Source organism: Tursiops truncatus, chromosome 16 (assembly GCF_011762595.2).
Source record: "Tursiops truncatus isolate mTurTru1 chromosome 16, mTurTru1.mat.Y, whole genome shotgun sequence".
Classification (NCBI taxonomy): domain Eukaryota; kingdom Metazoa; phylum Chordata; class Mammalia; order Artiodactyla; family Delphinidae; genus Tursiops; species Tursiops truncatus.
In genome coordinates this window covers 62,201,372-62,219,390 of record NC_047049.1, presented here as the reverse complement: position 1 = coordinate 62,219,390, position 18,019 = coordinate 62,201,372, and the positions used below count along the sequence as shown (strand labels likewise).

Here is an 18,019-nt window from a genome sequence, read left to right as displayed (position 1 = left end):
TGTGGTTTCAGTTTGCGTTTCCCTGATGTTTAGTCATGTTGAGCATCTTTTCATATACCTGTTGGCCATTTGTATGTCTTCTCTGGAAAAATATCTATTCAGGTTCTCTGCCTGTTTTTTACTCAGATTACAGTTGACCCTTGAACAACATGGATTTGAAATGTGTATGTCCACTTATACACAGAGTTTTTTCAATAAATATAGTACCTGTATTTCATTTTACAGATCCTTAAATAACTAAGCATGAGGAAAAGTTTATGTTCGGTTAGAGATTACAATATGTGGAGTCAAAAGAACTAGGGTTTGAGTCCTGACTCTATTTAAGTTGTTTTAGCTTCCTGCCCTTGGGTGAGCTATTTATCATTTCCTTTGCTTTTGAGGCAGAAATAGCAGTATGCAGATTTTCAACTGTGTTGGATGTTGGCATCCCTAATCCCTACAGTGTTCAAGGGTCAACTGTATTTGTTTTTTTTGCTATTCAGTTGTAAGGGTTCCTTGTATATTTTGGATATTAGCCTCTTATCAGATATATGGTTTACAGATATTTTCATAGTTTGCCTTTTTACTTTTTTGATTATTTTGCCGTGAAGAAACTTTTTTGTTTGATGTAGTCCCACTTATTTATTTTTGCTATAGGCGACATTGCCTATAATGTTTGATGTCAGATCCAAAAAATCACTACTAAGACCAATGTCAAGGAGTTTTTCCCTATATTTTCTTCTAGGAGTTAGTTCTACAATTTCAGATCTTATATTTAAGTCTTTCATTCGTCTTGAGTTGATTTTTGTCTATGGTATAAGATAAGGGTCTAATTTCATTCTTTAGCACGTGGATTTCCAGTTTTCTCAACACCATTTATTAAAGAGATTGTCCTTTCCCTGTTGTATATTCTTGGCATCTTTGCTGGAAATCAGTTGACCATATATGTGTGGGTGTATTTCCAGGCTCTCTATTCTGTTCCATTGACCTGTGTGTCTATTTTTATGTCAACACCATACTGTTTTGGTAACTATAGCTTTGCAATATTGAAATCATGAAGAGTGATGCCTCCAGCTTTGTTCTTCTTGCTCAAGATTGCTTTGGCTATTGGGGTTTGTTGTGGTTCTATATGAATTTGAGGATTTTTTTTTCTATTTCTGTGAAAGATGCCATCTGAATTTTGATAGGGGATCACATTGAATCTGTAGATTGCCTTGTCCCACTGGTTGTCTTCCCAATCTAGTTTTGCTACCTGTTCCTCCCTTTTTCTCTTTTCTGCTTTTCAGACCATCTGCTCTGGGCTGGCAGTTCCAGGGTATTGGTTCATTTTTCAGCAGCCCTGAGAGGAGAGAGATGTTTATTCCATTTGCGAATGGGGATGCATTTTTGTGCAGTCAGCAGGGCTCCTGGCCAGCCCACAGCTTTCCAGAGTTATGAGTGCTTTACTGACTAAAGCCCAGGTCCAGGCCAGGGTTAGCAGCATCAGTGGTTTAATAAACAATCCCCTAAGTGAACAGCAGTTCTGGTTTCCCAGGTGCTTTCACAAAGGCGGTTGACTTATTTTCCAGTGCCGGGTAGGTCAACAGGGGCTGTGACACCACTCTTTTCCAGGGAGAGAACTAAGACGAAACCTCCAGGGACCCTTAGGTCTTACAGCTGAGGATGCCATGGGCCTGAGGTCAGGGGTGAGAGTTCCATTATCCCCAAACCCTGAGGGCACCACGGGGTGAAGTGTGTTCCTTCCCCTAGGGTGGGTTGTCCCCTTCATGGGGCCCTGTCGGGAAGGTCTCAGTGTGCAACCCAGGAAGGACCTTCACCTTCAGGGATCTCAGCTCTTTGGAGGCTTATGATGGGCTATGCTGTCATATGCCCCTGATACATAATTCAAAAAATTAAAAAATGAGATACAAAACTAAGTGCAGTAAGATCTCCACAATGAAAAACATAGGCCTGGAAAAATCTGGAAGGAAATAGAACTATTAACATATTAATTCATATCTCCTCTGAGGGATGGGACTCTTTCTTTCCCTAGCTCCCAAATTTTCTTTTTCTTTTTTTATAATCAAGGGGGAAAATACCATATAAAGAAAAATGATGTCCCTGCCAACTGTAATGCCATGCGATTTTGTAAAACTAGAAATGGGCCAATGGTGAGGATAGGGAAGGAGCAGCCTGGCTGTTGATGGTGGCAGAAAGGGGCAGCGTATGATGGAGGAAGAGGTGAGGCACAGTCAAGGTCAGGTTCCAGGAGGAGGTGAGTTCCCAACTCCAGTTTTTCTTCACCAAGAGGAGAAGACAGATTTCTCTGAATCACGATGTAATAAGTTCAGTCTCCAGCCCTGCAGGCTACCTCTTAACTCTAAGAATCCACTTGTGGTGACAAATGAGGACAAGTCATCAGGCTCATAACTTCACACAGGGTTCTCAGGAAGGTGCACAGACCATGGCCACCGCCAGGCAGCGAAAGATAAACAGTCTCCAGAGTGTAAGGAAGAAACTCTCCATCAACCGCTGCCCCTGGATGAGGCTTCTGCTGCCAGGCATGACCCAGTAGTTGGACTGAAGCAGCTTTTCTGCTTGTGCAGGGTCGAGTGGCCATGCGTTGGAGAGCTGGGTGCAGAGCTGTTGGCCCCAAGGGCCCGGGCATTAGAAGCAGAAGTGCAGCACCTTGAACCCAGTGGGGGGCAGAGAACCTGAATGACCTCCACAGCTGCCTGGGTCTCACCGCTCTTGACCTGCCATCACCCCAGCTTGTCCCGAGCCTCTCTGGAGGGTGTCGGGGGTTTTGGAGGTGGGCAGCTCCTGACCGTATGTTCCCAGTGAGGCAGGGCTGAGCAGGGACACCCAGAGGGCACTGGGCTGTAGCTGGTACGTCTTTACCCATCCCCGACCTCCTTCCCTCTACCACCAGAACAGTCAGGGGAGCGACCACTTTCCTGGCCTTGATCAGAGGGTGCTGTGGTCACACCTAACACCAGGCCATGGAATGATGGGCAGCACCCAGCCTGTTTATCATGGCACTGCCACGAGCGGGCTCTGGGTGTGACCGTGAGGTCAGGGCAGGGAGAAAGGAGACAGCATGGCCTGCCTGGCTGAGCACCTGAGCATATATATCCTTCCCACCCAGAAGAAAGTAGAGAAAGTTCTGCACTGTTGTGGACAGATTCCCATAGCTGGTGCCTCCCACTGTGGGAGTGAGAGCTGGAGCCCCAAACACCTGGGAGACCAAAGCGTAACCCTCCCCCACCATGGGGATTAATCCTGTGACCTCCAGCCGGGTATTCCAGAGAACCTTGCAGAGTTTGCACCTCTTTCCTTCTCACTCCCTGGGTTCCTCTCAACCCTTGGTTGTCTGATGGGGCCCATCTCAGGGCTGGAGCAGAGGCTGGGGTCTGGAGGCAACAAGGATGGATCCCCACCTTCTGGGGGTACTGTGGGGAGCCCAGAGATGCTGGCTCAGCCCAGGCACTAAGGGAGGAAGGAAGTCCTAGGCTGAGCACCCGCCTCTGCGTTATGAGAGCTGAGCTGCCAGCTGTTGGGCCTCCCCAGCATGGGCCTCAGAAGCGGACATGAAGCGATGGAAGCCGGCTGGCAGCCTGTAGGAAACTAGCACAGCTGCGTCCCCAGAGGCCTGGTGGGAGGCTCCGGCTGCCAGCCAGCCCTTCCACCCCTGCCGTCCTGGGGGAGCTGCTGCCCCATGCCCCCCACCCCTCCAGTTCCTCATTTATTTAGGCTAAAAAAAAAGGCTTTATTGATATTTAATTCACATGCCATACAATTCGCTCATTTAAAGTGTACATTCAGATACGTGCAACCATCACCACTGTCGATTTGAGAACATTTTCATGACCTCCAGAAGCAATCTGACATCCCTTCGCTCTTCTCCTCCTTCATTTAAAAACTCTCCAAGTGCCTCCACTGAGAGCAGTGATGCAGAGGCTTCAGATATCTTTAAAACTAGATTAAAAGAAAGAACTAGAAAGGGCAGCTCTTTGTAGCTTGAGTCTGGTGACTTGAACAATGTGCTCTGAAAATCCCATGGCCTTTGATGCTCGCTCACTCTCTGCTTAATTTAGCCCGGGCCACGTGCCTCTGAGGCCATGCCAGCCATTTGTGAAAGGTGGTTTTCCAGTCCTCATTGGAGCTGCCCCTGCTGTGTGACCTGGTTTAGAGCAGGGTGGGGCTGGCACTGTGTGCGTTTGGCCTCTGGACGCAGCAGAGAAAGCCAGAATTCTCTTTTCCCTTCCACGCTCCCACAGGGCGCGTCCTCTCAGCGGCTCCCCCAGTCCCTCAGGACGTTGTGGGATATAAGCACCGTGCTTTACACTTAATTAGAGTTAATTAATGACCTGTATGCCCTCCACCCCCACAGGAACCACCCAAGCATTCTACACACGTCTCTGGCATGGGCATGCACGCGCACACGCACACGCACGGTGCCAAAGGCAGTGCACACGTGCAAGAACCAGCACAACCTAAAGAGCTCTCTGATGGGAACTGGGGGCAGCTGCCGCCTGTGGAGCCTGGGACCATCTGTTCCTCCTGTCCATCCCGAGAGGCCTCCAGCGGGGCCTCCCTTCCCCACAGGGTCCCGGTTCAGCTAACCAGATGGAAGGCCTGATTTGCACAAAGAGGGCTCTTTTGGAGTCCGTGCCTTTGGAAAATGCTCAGAGACTGAGCTGGTTTGGGGAGGGAGGTCAGGGCTGCTCACCAAAGAGGGAGGGAGAGCCTTTCCCCTTTGGGCCACTGAGCGTCCCCTCTGCCGCCTGTCTTCCTCCCTGCCCTGGGCCTCCTGCCCTCATCCCACCCTGTTTCCCAACAGCATGTGACCCAGTGGGAGGGCTGAGGGGTGAGCCGATGGGCTGGGGTAGGTGGACCAGGACGGTCCGCAGTGCCTTGAGAGTGGAAGGAAGCCACCCCGCCTCCCATGAGTGTGGCCCTAGACATGTCCCTGACCTTGGACATCATCCCCTGCTCCTCACTTCAGCCAAGGGCCCCTTATACCATGCCATTGAACACTACGAGCTCATTCCCTTGCCCTGCCCTGTGTGACAGACTGATCCTGCCTGGTGTCCTGTTTTCTTCGACACCCCCAACCATGCTCCAGCTGGCTGGCCTGTCCCTTCATCACCCAGAGGAGCAGGTACCCAAGGTCGGAAAGGCTGCAGGACCTGGGAGCCTCTGGGAAGGGTGGCCTGAGGCCAGGCAGCCTCCTGCTCTGCCCAGGTCGAGTGGCCAGCAAGCAGCCCTGCCACTGAGCCCCTGCCCTGGGTGGGATCCAGTGCCAGACCTGGGCAGGGCTGAGGGCTGGTGACTGCAGAGCCTCTCACACGGGAAGGGGGCTGGCCCTGTGCCTCCCGAGGCCTGCAGCTCCCAGGTCTGCTCCTGAGCGGCTGATTTTCATCAGCAGAGGGTTTTCCTTCTGGCCACAGAGATAGGTTTCCCTGAGCCAGTCTCCTCTGTCACCTTGGCTTTGAGCAGTGTCTGAGTTTCAGGAAGGAGATGGCTGTCACATCCTTCATTCCTCTCTTTTTGATACTGGAGATGGTTTGGGGAGATGGCCCCAATCTGAACCTTGGGTTCTTATCTTGGCTTCTTTTTTTCCTGTTTTCCATATTAGCTTTAATCATTGGTAACACATGATCTTTTATGAGTCTAAGGTGGTTAATATTGTTTCTCATTTTACAGAGGAGTTACCTTGGATAACCTATCCCCACACAGAGTTTGTTTTTGTTTTTAATTTTTATTGGAGTATATAGTTGATTTACAGTGTTGTGTTAGTTTCTGGTATAAAGCAAAGTGAATCAGTTATACAGATACTTATCTTGGCTTCTTAAAGTGTATCAGGCCGGGAGTTTGACGCTTTGGTTCCAGCATCTCTCTGCCAGTGATCAGCAGGGTGACCTTGGACACGTCACATCACCTCTTTGGGCTGCAGGGTGTTTGTGAGGGGTCCCAGGCTAGGGCCCAGCTCTTGGACAAGACTTAGGGCCTTAATTTCTTCTGGGATTAGCCATTTTCCACTGATGACGTAATGGGTATGAAGTGATACCACAGGGTATCTGTCTCCTGGAAAAAGAAAGACCTATCATAATAACAGCAGGGCTCACTACGTGCCTGGCGTCCTGCTAAGCACTTTTGTAGATTTAGTTTATTTGAATCTCCAACCCCTCCCAGGCAGAGGGTTCTCCCCCACTGCCAGCCCCCATTCCGTAGAGGAAGAAATGGAGGCCCGGAAGTTAAAGGAAGTGCCCGAGGCCTGCGTGGCTGCAGGGACCATGAGGCCTGACAGCCCCTTGCAGCCTAGTCTTTGATCTTCAGAGCTTGGAGGTGTCTTAAACATAGGCCTGCAGGGTTGGTTCACAAGTGGGAAACTGAGGCCCAGAGAGGAGGAGTAGCTGTGATGGGGCCTGCAGTCCCAGGCTGGGGCCTGGAACCCAGGGCCCTGCTGTCCCCATGTACCCTGAGGGCACCTCCCCCGGGAATCGTCCGGCTCCAGAGCTGAGAATGCACCCTTTGTGCCAGCACAATCTCTGATGAGACACGGGCCTTCCTGCTCTGAAAGCCCCGATTGTCGCTGCCAGTGTGGAGCTGGGCTGCCCACGCTCCCGCCCCATCCCTTCCTGCTGTGGGGCCTTTTGTGCTCCTGGATCCCAGTACAACAGCCGGGCTGTTGATCCAGAAGGCCCAGTGTGACTGGGACAGGGCGGCCTGCCAGCGCCCTACCCGGTGGGGATTGTCCCAGCCCGAGAGGGAGGTGGGCCCCGTCATCTCCCTGCAGTGACAGAGAGAGGCCCGGAGGAGAGTCAGGAGACCTGGCCGGGCCCCTAACCAGTGCTGAGACCTGCTCGGTGATCTGGGGAGAATCAAGCTCCCTCTCTGGGCCTCCTTATCTGTAGAACAAGAGCTTGGATAGGAGAGAAGAGTGGAGAGAAGGCCTGGAGGGCAAAGGGAAGGTTCCAGCACAGGCCTGTCTTTGGCAGTAGAAGGAGCGCCAGGCCAGGAACCTGAGCAGCTGAGTCCCAGCCCTGGCCTGGATGGGTTGTTTGATCTGTAAAGGAATGGGGTGCACCATTCCTGCATCCGATGGGCACTGGGGGCATGGAAGGGGTGCTTTGTGCAGGTAGGGGCAGGGGCCACCTGGGCCTGTGGGCACTCTGGTTCAATCCCGACTTTTGGGAAATCTCGGGTGGGACTCTGGGGATGTGTGCTCTTCTTCCTTTGTAATTTCTCTGTCTAAATAGACCATCGACTTTCTGAATGACAACATTCGAAGAGGCATCGAGAACTACTATGACGATCTGGACTTCAAAAACATCATGGACTTTGTTCAGAAGGAGGTGAGCCAGGCGCTTTGGGTCAGACATCTGCCTCCCATGCCCTTTGTCCCCTACAGGGGACCCTGCTCAAGAGGGTCGGGGTGAGGGTCACATGGCTTATCCATTCCCAAAGCAGGTGGCTGGCCACATTGGAAGGCAAGGGTGGGCCATGGATGGCCGCCAAGGGTAGGGATGCCAGGGCCTGACCTTTTCAACCAGCTCTCTACCCGTGTGCTCCCCCCACAACATACTTGCCCTACCTGTTCCTCTCCAGGTACACAGGCCCTCCCCTCCTGGAAAAAAAAAAAAGAACAAGGTCAGGGGTAGCTACAAGCCACCTGGCAGTGCCTCAGTGTGCCCCTCTCCAGTGGGTAAAGATCCTTCTTCTTTGAGGTGGGAGTGACCTCCAAGCCACCCAGTTCAAAGTTCCCCCTGCCAGGACCCTTTAGTGATGGGGAGCTCACTGCCTTGCCAAGTCCAGGACAGCCCCGACGGGGAGAGAGCTCTTCCCCGACTCCACTTCCCCCTGCATGGGGAAACAGCACAAGACTTCTCCTTTTCCTCGATGACGCTTCTTTGAATGTGATAATTGTCCTTTGGGGATGTCATCCCTCTTCCCAAGGTCCACCCAAATCTGTGGGTGTAATAATAATAGCAGTTGCAGGGCAAGCTGCTGCCCTCGGGGGGCTTCTACACATCAAGCTCACTTAGTCCTCCTGCGCCTTAGCCTCCTCATCTGCCTCAAGGGGCTACTAATGGTCCCTTCCTCTTGGCGTCGTTGTGAGATTGCCTCGACCTGTTTCAGAGCAGTGCCAGGCAAATGATGAGACCTAGGTCGGTGTCAGCTGCAGTGGTCATCATCCTCATGTCCTACTAGGTGAGGACAAGCAGAGTTTGAGGGCCGAGGGCCCGCTCAGCCCTGGCAGCGCTTCTCTGGACGTGACCTTGGGGGCGTCAGCTGGCCTGATCCCCGTGCTAGCCCTCAGTGGGGACAAACGTCTCACCGCACCCAGGGCCACCCGTAGTGGCCACACCCTTGGCTCAGGCCTTCCATGTAGTCACAACAGGTGCAGCCTCCGGGAGGCCCTTCTTTGCCAGGGATGTGCCTGCCAGCTCTGGCCATCAAGTGGAGCAAAATGCTTTTATTGGAACCAACCTTCAGCTGGCTCGCAATTTTCATTTCTTCCAGGGTGGAATGGCGGGATGACTCATGCTCACTGGGCACCCTGCTTGGTGCTGAATGCCTCATGCATGGCTTCCCTTTGTAATTCTCAGCTCAGCTGTGCAAAGCTGACGTTGCTCTTTCTGCTTTACGGTTGAGGATCTGAGGCACAGAGAGGGTCACTGACTTGCCCAAAGTCACACAGCATGGAGTTACCGGTAGTGTGAGGATTTGAACTCTGGCCTGTCTGATGGCAAAGCAAATGCCCTTTGCACTGTACCCCAAAGAGGCACTTCCAGATCCCTCAAACTGATAACCTAAAAGGCTCTATGGGGACTCTGAAAGGGTATCTGCTTTGTGTTTTTACTAAGACCTTGGATCATATCACTCCCCTGGTTAATAAACCCTGCAGTGACTTTCCGTCACTCAGAATACCATCCCAGCTCCCTGCTGGTTCTGGCTGACAGGGCTTTCATGGTCTGGCCTCATGTCCTCCATTCTTGCTGGCTCCGCTCCAGGCACACCTGCTGCTGAAATATAACCACCTCGTCTCTGCGTGGGGTCTTTGCATGTCTTGACCGGCTTTTTCCTGTTCCTATTTCAGATTAAATGACATCTCCTCAGGCCTTTCCCGACCTCCCCGCTCCTTCCCCTGTTTGCCGTATCCCTGGTACCCAGCACTACCTCACTGTCCTTTTCACAACGCTGATTCCTCTCTGTCTCCCTCTGCAGATGTGTCCCATATGGGCAGGGCTGTGGTGCTTTGGCTGCCCCTTGTCTCTCTGGCACACAGAACAATGCCCGGCACACACCAGCATCTCAGTGGAGTAACTGCTTCCCCCAGGCGTTGGCATCTGTACAGGGGGAGATGCAGGGAGGGGCTAAGCTAAGGGGAAAATGATGCCAGCTGTGCCATCGCTTCAGTCCTGAGCCCAGGCCAGGGTGTGAGGTGTGTGCCCCTTTGCTAAGGGCAGGACAGGCAGAGCTGGGGCAGGTGAGGAGAAGGTCAGTGTGGTTCAGGGACCCCTGGGTTGTGGGGCTTCCCTAGAATCCTGTTCTCCGGGACCTTAAAGGCCAGCTCCTCGGGTTGAGCGCCTGCCCTGGGGATGTGAAGATGGAGTCCGGTTGTCAAGGAAGGATGTTCCCTCCAGTGTTTAGTCACCACCCCGCTATCCCACCAAAAGGCTACCCAGCCTTGGCTTGCATGCCTCTCCAGTGACGGGGCGCTCACTACCTGTTGGGCAGCCATGCCGCTTTTGGCGAACTCTGACCCCACAACGGATGCCTCATTTGCTGCCTGTAGCTCCCCCTACCAGGGTGACCCCCATCATAAATCACATCGTCCATCCCCCGGCAGGGCCCCTCCCTGCCGTCTGCCCGGGGCCCCGGCGGTGATGGCAGCTCTCTTCCCCGCTTGTTTCATCCCTCAGTTTAAGTGCTGTGGCGGAGAAGACTACCGAGATTGGAGCAAAAACCAGTACCACGACTGCAGTGCCCCCGGACCCCTGGCCTGCGGGGTGCCCTACACCTGCTGCTTCAGAAACACGGTACCCACTGCTCCTGGGGCTTCCCGGCTGGTCAGACACTTCTCTCACCTTTCAGGACGGGTGGTGGGGATGGTTGGGTGCGGCAGGCAGGAGGTGGTGGTCATTGTCGAGGCTTCCTGAGCCTCGAGGGCTACTAAAGGGGGTGAATCTGGGAAGGGGGGCGGGGAAGTCTTGTCTTATTAGTAGCGGTCGTTAACATCTACTGAGCACTTACCATGTGCTGGCTTTTCTAGGTTCTTTAGTTGTATTAACTCATTTAGTCTTTTCAACAACCCTGTGAGGTAGGTACCGTTATTTCACCCACTGTACAGATGAGAAAACTGAGGAACCAAAAGGTTAGGTGCTTTGCCCAAGGTTGATGGGGCTGGGATGAAATTCAGGCAGCCATTGTCAGAGCTGCACCCTGGACTCCTGTGCAAGCCAGGCAAGGAGTAGGAGAGGGTCCAGGCCGGGGGGCTTAGCAGGGTGGCTGGCTTGACAGCCGTAGCCAGAGGACCAGAGCAGGGCCTGCACTGTGGGCATTGCTGGTGGACTTTGGGCTTGACGTCCTGGTCACCATCAGCAACAAGGTATTTGGAAGGGGTCTGGTGATGTAACCGTCAGCCTCCGCCTCTCCCCAGTGGGATCCTCTCAGCTCTGTTGCCTCCTTGGCCACTTGGGAGGCTGCCCTGTGCTGTCACTGCTAATAAATGAGAGGCTTGGTCAATCCTGTGTTTGAGTAATGTGTCCCAAAACTGCATGGCTTCTGGGTTGGAATGAGGCGGAGAGCTTTGCAATTACTCACACCCTGAAGAGTCATGGAAAATTTCTCTTCTGATGCTCCACCATTCTGTGCCCACTTCCGAATTCTGTAAACCACGCAGCTGCTGGTAGGGGTGGGGGCCTCACCCAGTGAGTCAGGGAGCCAGTGCCAAGTGCATTAGCCCTAAAAAGGCTGGGCCAGGAGGGGAGGTTTGTTTGGAAATTGTAGCTGCCATTTTAGGGTAGCTTTCTGTGCAAGGGGAGTGCTGGGGAAGAGCCTGGGATTTTTAGGGAGGCCTACAGGGGGGTGACCCTGAACTTCATCACCCAAGGCAGTGGCACCTGAAGGTCCAGGTTGAGATGTGGAAGCCCAGCTTGTATTCATTCATTCATTCAACGAGTATTTATTGAGGACCTGCCAGATGTGGTTCTACATTCTGAGGATACAGAAAACACACAGAGAACTTTTGCCTGCATGGAGCTGACATTCTTTCTAGTGGGTAGAACTGACAAGAAAAATAAATAAGTAAAAGAGATAGTATGCTAGAAGATGATAAATGCTAAGGAGAAAAATAAAGCAGGGGCGTGGAGGATTGCAATTTTAGATACTGAGAATGTAGGTTCTCAGTAAAACCCTGAAGGAAGTGAGGGAGTGAGCCATGTGTATCTGGGGATGGGAACTCCTGGCAGAGAGAGCAGCAAGTGCAAAGGCCCTGAGGTGGGAGTTGCCCTGGTGAGTTTGAGAAACAGTGCAGAGACCAGTGTGGCTGGAGCAGAGTGAGTGTGGGGGAGGAGAGTGGCAGACAAAGTCAGGGAGGTCATGGGTGCCCTGATGGCCGTGGTCAGGACTTAGGTTCCCTTGAGTGACAAGCAGTCAAGTGACAGGGCTTTAGTAGCTGAGTAGCAGATCTTACTTAGGCTTTACCAGGACCACCCTGTCTGCTATGGGAGCAGAGGTGACGTGGGGAGTCTGGTTAGGGGCTAGTGCAGTGGTCCAGGTGTCACAGCTAAGGCTGTCCGGGAAGTGGGCTCTGACACGCTGGTTAGTGAGCAGGAGGTTTAGTAGGAGGTGCGCTCAGGATTGACACCTGTAAGGGAGGTGACAGAAGCTGGGCTGGGCAGTGGGAGAGGTTGAGCAATGATGCAGGCTCAATGAGGGCCTCAGCTGCCTCTCCAGGAATGTCCTGGGATGATCCTTCAGAGTTGTCCCATATTGGGGCAAGGGGAACAGGTCTTCATACCCTCCACATGCACCATTACATGAGGAGTGTCCCACCCGGAAGGGACTTGCTGGCTTGTTCAGCAGAGAAACAGAACCAATAGGATGTGTGTGTGTGTGTAAAGAGATTTATTATAGGAAACTGACTCACAGAATTATGGAGGCAGGCAAGTCCCAAGATCTGCAGGGTGAGTCGGCAAGCGAGAGCCCCAGGAGAGCCAATGGTTTAGTTTCAGTCTGAGTGCACAGGCCTGAGAACCAGGAGAGCTGATGATGTAGTTCCTGCTTTTTTTTTTTTTTTTTTTTGGTACGCGGGCCTCTCACTGTTGTGGCCTCTCCTGTTGCGGAGCACAGGCTCCGGGTGCGCAAGCTCAGCGGCCATGGCTCACGGGCCCAGCTGCACCACGGCATGTGGGATCTTCCCAGACCAGGGCACGAACCTGTGTCCCCTGCATCGGCAGGCGGACTCTCAACCACTGCGCCACCAGGGAAACCCTGTAGTTCCTGTTTTAAGGCTGGCAGGCTCAAGGCCCAGGAAGACCCAGTGTTTCAGTTCAGGTTTGAAGTCAGGCAGGAAGAATTCTCCCTTACTTGGGGGAAGGGCCGCCCTTTTTTTCTATTCAGACCATCGACTGATTGGATGAGGCCCGCCCACGTTAGGGAGGGCAATCTGCTTTACTCAGGCTACTGATTTAAATGTTAATCTCATTGGGGGCTTCCCTGGTGGCGCAGTGGTTAAGAATCCACCTGCCAGTGCAGGGGACACGGGTTCGAGCCCTGGTCCGCGAAGATCCCACATGCCGCAGAGCAACTAAGCCCGTGTGCCACAACTGCTGAGCCCGTGAGCCACAACTACTGAGCCCGTGTGCCACAACTACTGGAGCCCAAGCGCCTAGAGCCCGTGCTCCACAACAAGAGAAGCCACCGCAGTGAGAAGCCCGCGCACCGCAATGAAAAGTAGCCTCCGCTCACTGCAACTAGAGAAAGCCTGCATGCCGCAACGAATACCCAATGCAGGCAAAAATAAATAAACTAAATAAATTAATTAAAACAAAAACAAAAAATGTTAATCTCATTAAAAAACCACCCAGAATTAATGTTTGCATAGATATCTAGGTGAGTCACCCTGGGGCCTAGAGAAGAGTTCTGGGCTCTAGGGTTAGGGAGGCCTCTGCTGCTGCATGTCTGTTCCCTGAGGGGCAGGAGCTGTGGTTCTACCTCCAGGGCTGGAAGCGCAGTGAAGAGTAAGTTTATTCTTGTCACCTTCTTATATACCATATAGCTTACTTGTTTATTATGTTCATTGTCTGTCTCCTTCCCTAGAATAAAAGTTCCATGAAGGCAAGGACCTTTTTTTGTTCTTCTGTATTCCCAACACCTAGAACAGAGAATGGTACATAATGAGTGCTCAGTATTTGTTCAGTAATGACTGAATGAATGAACAAATGAGGTAGGAAGCACCTGTTCCCATCATGCCCTCGTGCACTTGCTCCCCAGGCCTGACCTTCTCCCTGGGGGTCATGTTCTTGGCCTGGGGGGCCACAAATGCCAACTGACAGGAAGTGGATGCTCGGTGTTTTGGGGTCTGAGGGCTCCTGGGGGACAGTCTAGACTGAGAGAGGTTATTTTGCCCACACATCAGGCCCTGACATTTAGACAGATCTAGATGACGCCTGAGGTTCAACCCACTCTTTTGGAAAGAGAGTAGACAGCCCTCCTTGCCTTCCAGGGACTGGGATCGTGTCCAAAGTCACTCCAGCCAGCGTGTCTGTGTTCTGCCATGTGCCCAGCCCTGGGATAAGCCCTTTACGTGTATATCTCACTTTATATTCAAAACAGCTCCGTGGGGTACATTCTTAGATCACCATTGCTTTATGGAAGAGACCAGGGAGGCTATTCATTCATTCATTCATTCAACAAATCCTTATTGAGTGCCTGCATCTGCTAGTCCCTCAGCAGCCCACCTAAGGTTGGTCACAGAGCTCCTAAGTGGCAGAGCAGGACCTGGACCAGGTAACATGATGCCAGAGACCACACTGGCCACTCCGCTGTCCTGCATTACTGCTGGAACCTGTGGCACCCTGGTCCCACAGCAGCTTTCACTTAGATGTGAAGGGATGGGACCGGGACATCGAGCTTTCTCTCACCTTCTAGAAAATAGAGGAAACTATACAAGGGCTCAGGCAGTGATGGGAAGTGCCCCTGCCAGTCCTGTGTTATAGGTCTGCTGGGAAGAGATTTGATGGGTCTAGGGCCGACCACAGCTTCCCCTGCGCCTAGATTAGTCAGCCGCTGGGAGTTCCTGAGAGCAGCTCTCTTCCCAGGAAGGAGGTTGGGCGGTCCTTCCACTGGTGGGTGGCTGTCTGCAGGAACAGGGAAGTGTGGTCAGAGGCCTGGCTTTGCCGTCAGGTAATCCCCAGCTGGCCAGGGCCCTGGCTGTGGTCTGGGATTTTCTTTCATAAGAGCCAGCATAGTGGGAGCAGCCCAGCCCTGACCTCAGACAACCCATAACCATATCAGCAAAGCCTGGGCTCTGGGGCAGCTGCAGTGAGGGAGCCTGGGGCAGTGCCCTTTCCTCTGGGTTCCTAGGCTGCCACGGGTGGAGCAGTGGGCCTCCCACCGAAGCGCCACGGAACTGGCCTTCCCGCCTGTCCTCCCTGTGCATTTCTTGGAGGCGGGAGGTTAAGATGCAGACTTGAGCCAGGCTGCCGGGGTGGGAATCTCAGCTCCATCCATACTGGGCAGTGCAACTCTCTGTGCACTATAAAATGGGGGTCAGGGGGAACAAATGTCTTCTACGGTAAACACTATGTAAGTGTTAGCTAATACACATTTCTGTTTCAGACAGAAGTTGTCAACACCATGTGCGGCTACAGAACTATTGACAAGGAGGTAACGTCTTTGAAATCTCTTTCCTCCAGAAAGGTTGCCCTTCCTGTCCCATCTCCAGGGTGATCAGAGGGGCTACCAGGGGTGAGGCTCCTGGCTGCTGAGATTTCCCAACATTCCTGGCTGTGAAAAGGAGCCAGGGACTGCTCAGGTTTTCTGCCCCACCCAGAACAGGACTCGGGGAGCCAAGAATCCCCCCAGGCTGGGAAAGGCTGGCTGCCAGGATGTGCCGGGCACCTAACGTGTGAGGCCACCGTGCCCCTGCCAGTGCCCCCAGCATGCCCCTGTGCCCGGCCGCGCTCAGCACCCGCCTGCCTCTGCCCTTGGAGCTGCCCATTTGCAGACGACACACACCGGCTTCCTCAGCCTGGGACCCAGGAGTCCCTTGGGGAAGGGAGCCTCTGGAAGGTCCCTCCTGGCTCAGCTTCCTGGGCATTTCTCCTGGACTTGGAGACAAGCTGGGGTGGTGCTGAGAAGGAAGCTGAAAATAGTGACGACTTGAGATGCCTCTGAGCAGTGGTTCTCACAGTGAGGTCCCCCGACCAGCAGCAACAGCAGCGCCTTCCACCCCCCCGCCCCCGACCTGGGAACTTCTTAGAAACGGGCATTCTTGGGGTGGCGCCGGCAGGTGATTCTGACACACGTTTAACATGCAGAGCCACAGACCAGCAGTGATTCTCCAGCCATCAAACCCAATGGCCAGTTTTTACATTAAACACTTGGTAATGCCCTATTTATTATTCCAAAGTGAAATTCACAGATAATATAACCTACCTACACACGTAATTCCAAAACAGGTAACGTAATGATTTGAGATAAAAGGAGAAATAAGATAAAACAATTTACAACCATATACCATATTTCAACACGTACGTGCTCAGGCACTAGATAGAGAAAGCGAAGTGGTTGGGTGTTTACACTGCCAGGGGCTTCTGATACTTGGCAGGGGTGTTGTGTGGACAACTTGCATTACCATGGGCGTATTTTTGCCATTGACATGGTTTTTCAAAATGGTGAACAATTCTTGATAAAGTTGCAAACAAAATAAAGTATAATTATCCCTTACTTTATCTAATATTCTTTCTACAGAATTCAGTGCATAGTAAAAACATGCAGAAAACACTTTGGTTTTTATGTCCCTGGAGTTAGGCTTTGGGCTCAGATAATTATGGATGGGTTTTCACCCATCCAGATGCCCAGGGGACATCTAAGAGGCAGGCAGTCTGGGAAGTTGTCCGTGGAGTAGGATTGCCCTGAGCTCTACAGTCCCTCAGCCCCCAGCCCCGATCGCAGTGGTAACCGGAAGTGCCACCACAATGTCCGCAGTGCTCTCTAGGGAGCAGTACCGCCTGCTGAGACCCAGTGATCTAGAGCCACCTTCTCATCACATTGCATACGAGAAACTGAGGCCCAGAGAGGCTGAGGGACTCGCCTGGACCTGGGGTGAGTGGCAGAGTTGGGACCAGGGCTCCCAGGCGAGTGCTCAGCCAGGCTCCTCCCCGGCAGCGCCTCAGCGTGCAGAATGTCATCTACGTGCGGGGCTGCACCAACGCTGTGCTCATCTGGTTCATGGACAACTACACCATCATGGCGGGCCTCCTGCTAGGCATCCTGCTCCCCCAGGTGTGCTGGTCCCCCCCCCCCCCCGCCCCCAGGGAGGGGAGCTAAAGGTGGGGATGGTGTGGGCAGGCTGTGGCTTCAGATGATGTGTGGCTCGGTGATTACAGAGTGCAGAGTAGGCACAAAGGGCTGGGGTGAAGAGAGCTCTTGGACCAGCCACCTGGGCTCACCCTGGGAGGGCTGGAGGGCTGGAAGGAGGGGGTGAATGGCCTAGAAAGTGAGTGACATAGCTGGGGGGGGAATAGGAGTCGCAGAATGGAGGGTCTCTGGGATTTCCCGGCAGGCTGGGGCCATTGGGGAAGTGGGGGCTCGGGACTGCCGGAGAGGGCCACCCAGATGGCCAGCAGGCTCTCACCCGCCCTGCCCATTCTCCTCAGTTCCTGGGGGTGCTGCTGACATTCCTGTACATCACCCGGGTGGAGGACATCATCACGGAGCACTCTGTCACCGATGGGCTCCTGGGACCCAGCACCAAACCCAGCGTGGAGGCAGCAGGCGCGGGGTGCTGTATGTGCTATCCCAATTAGGGCCGTGGCCTGGGGCGGCAGCTCCAGAAGGACCGTGACAGGACATCTCTGCGCAGGCCACGTCGTGGGGGCCAGATAGGACTGTGGCCCCTCTCTCCACATTCGGCATTGACCAAAGCCATGGCTGTGTTTGCTCAGGGCTCCCAGGCCAACGCCTGTCTGGGGGGCGGAGCTCCTCCCCAGCTGCTGAATTCTGTGCGTGCCCACCCTGCTGGGCGTGGGGTGTGGGGAACAGGGCACCCCTCCTCCAGGCTCCGGCTGCTGGGGAAGGGGGAGCTTGGCGCTGGGCTCCGAACCCATTTCATTTCTGGTAGTGCCTTGGCCTTGGTGTTTGTGCCCCTTTGAGGGCAGTTTTGTAGTGATTTGTAATCGGGGAGGGAGGAGAGCATGTGTGCCCCGAGGTGAAGGAGCAGAGGGGTGGGGTGCAGACCCCAGGCCCCAGTCCTTCGGCCTCACCCTGAGGCCACGTTGGGTCCGTTTCTCAGCCTCCCGGGTCCCTTGAGACCACCCCAGGGCTGCTGCTTTGTTGACCCTGTTTTGTACCTGATTTTATAACATTCATTTTGTACACAGTTAACAGGAGTTTCTGACTAATCAAGGCTAGCTGTATTCAAAGCCCCATTCCTCTTCCCCCTCCAAGCCAGTTTATTAATCAGACAATAAAGACATGATTTTTTTTTTTCTGGTTTTTTGTTTGTGCTGTTTGGGTCGAGAGTGAGGAAGACCCCAAGTTGGGCTTGGAAACCCCTTGTTGGTGCAAAGATTGAAGGGGAGCCACCCTGAGACCAAGATTTGGGACAGTTTGGGACACTGAGGCCCAGGAGGATCAACCGAGGCTGCCTGTTCCCAGCTTGGAATGGCCTCTCTCACCCTTTGGTTTGTGGACCGGGCCTGGAGCCTCCTGTGCCCATCCTTCCTGCCAGGAATTCACTTGCGGGAAACCTCAGAGAAAGAGGCAGAGATGACAACCTATTTTACAGACTGGGAAACTGAGGCCAAGCCACACTGGCATGAGT

At 53.3% G+C, this 18,019-nt stretch overlaps 1 protein-coding gene across 6 annotated transcripts in view; it reads left to right on the top strand.

The window, feature by feature from the left end:
* The window catches only part of TSPAN15 (tetraspanin 15), a 79,087-nt gene extending 61,399 nt beyond the window's left edge, over positions 1-17,688 (top strand). For 5 of the 6 annotated variants that reach the window (XM_033842154.2, XM_033842151.2, XM_033842155.2 and 2 more), the window contains exons 4-8: positions 7,224-7,319; positions 9,891-10,007; positions 14,816-14,859; positions 16,193-16,479; positions 16,854-17,688. In XM_033842154.2, coding sequence (XP_033698045.1) covers positions 7,224-7,319; positions 9,891-10,007; positions 14,816-14,859; positions 16,193-16,479; positions 16,854-17,041 — 732 coding nt within the window. In that variant the 3' untranslated portion in view covers positions 17,042-17,688. Of the gene's footprint in view, positions 1-7,223; positions 7,320-9,890; positions 10,008-14,811; positions 14,860-16,192; positions 16,480-16,853 lie in introns of all 6 variants that reach the window. The other variant, XM_033842153.2, reaches the window with a different exon arrangement.
* Positions 17,689-18,019: the final 331 nt, after the last annotated feature.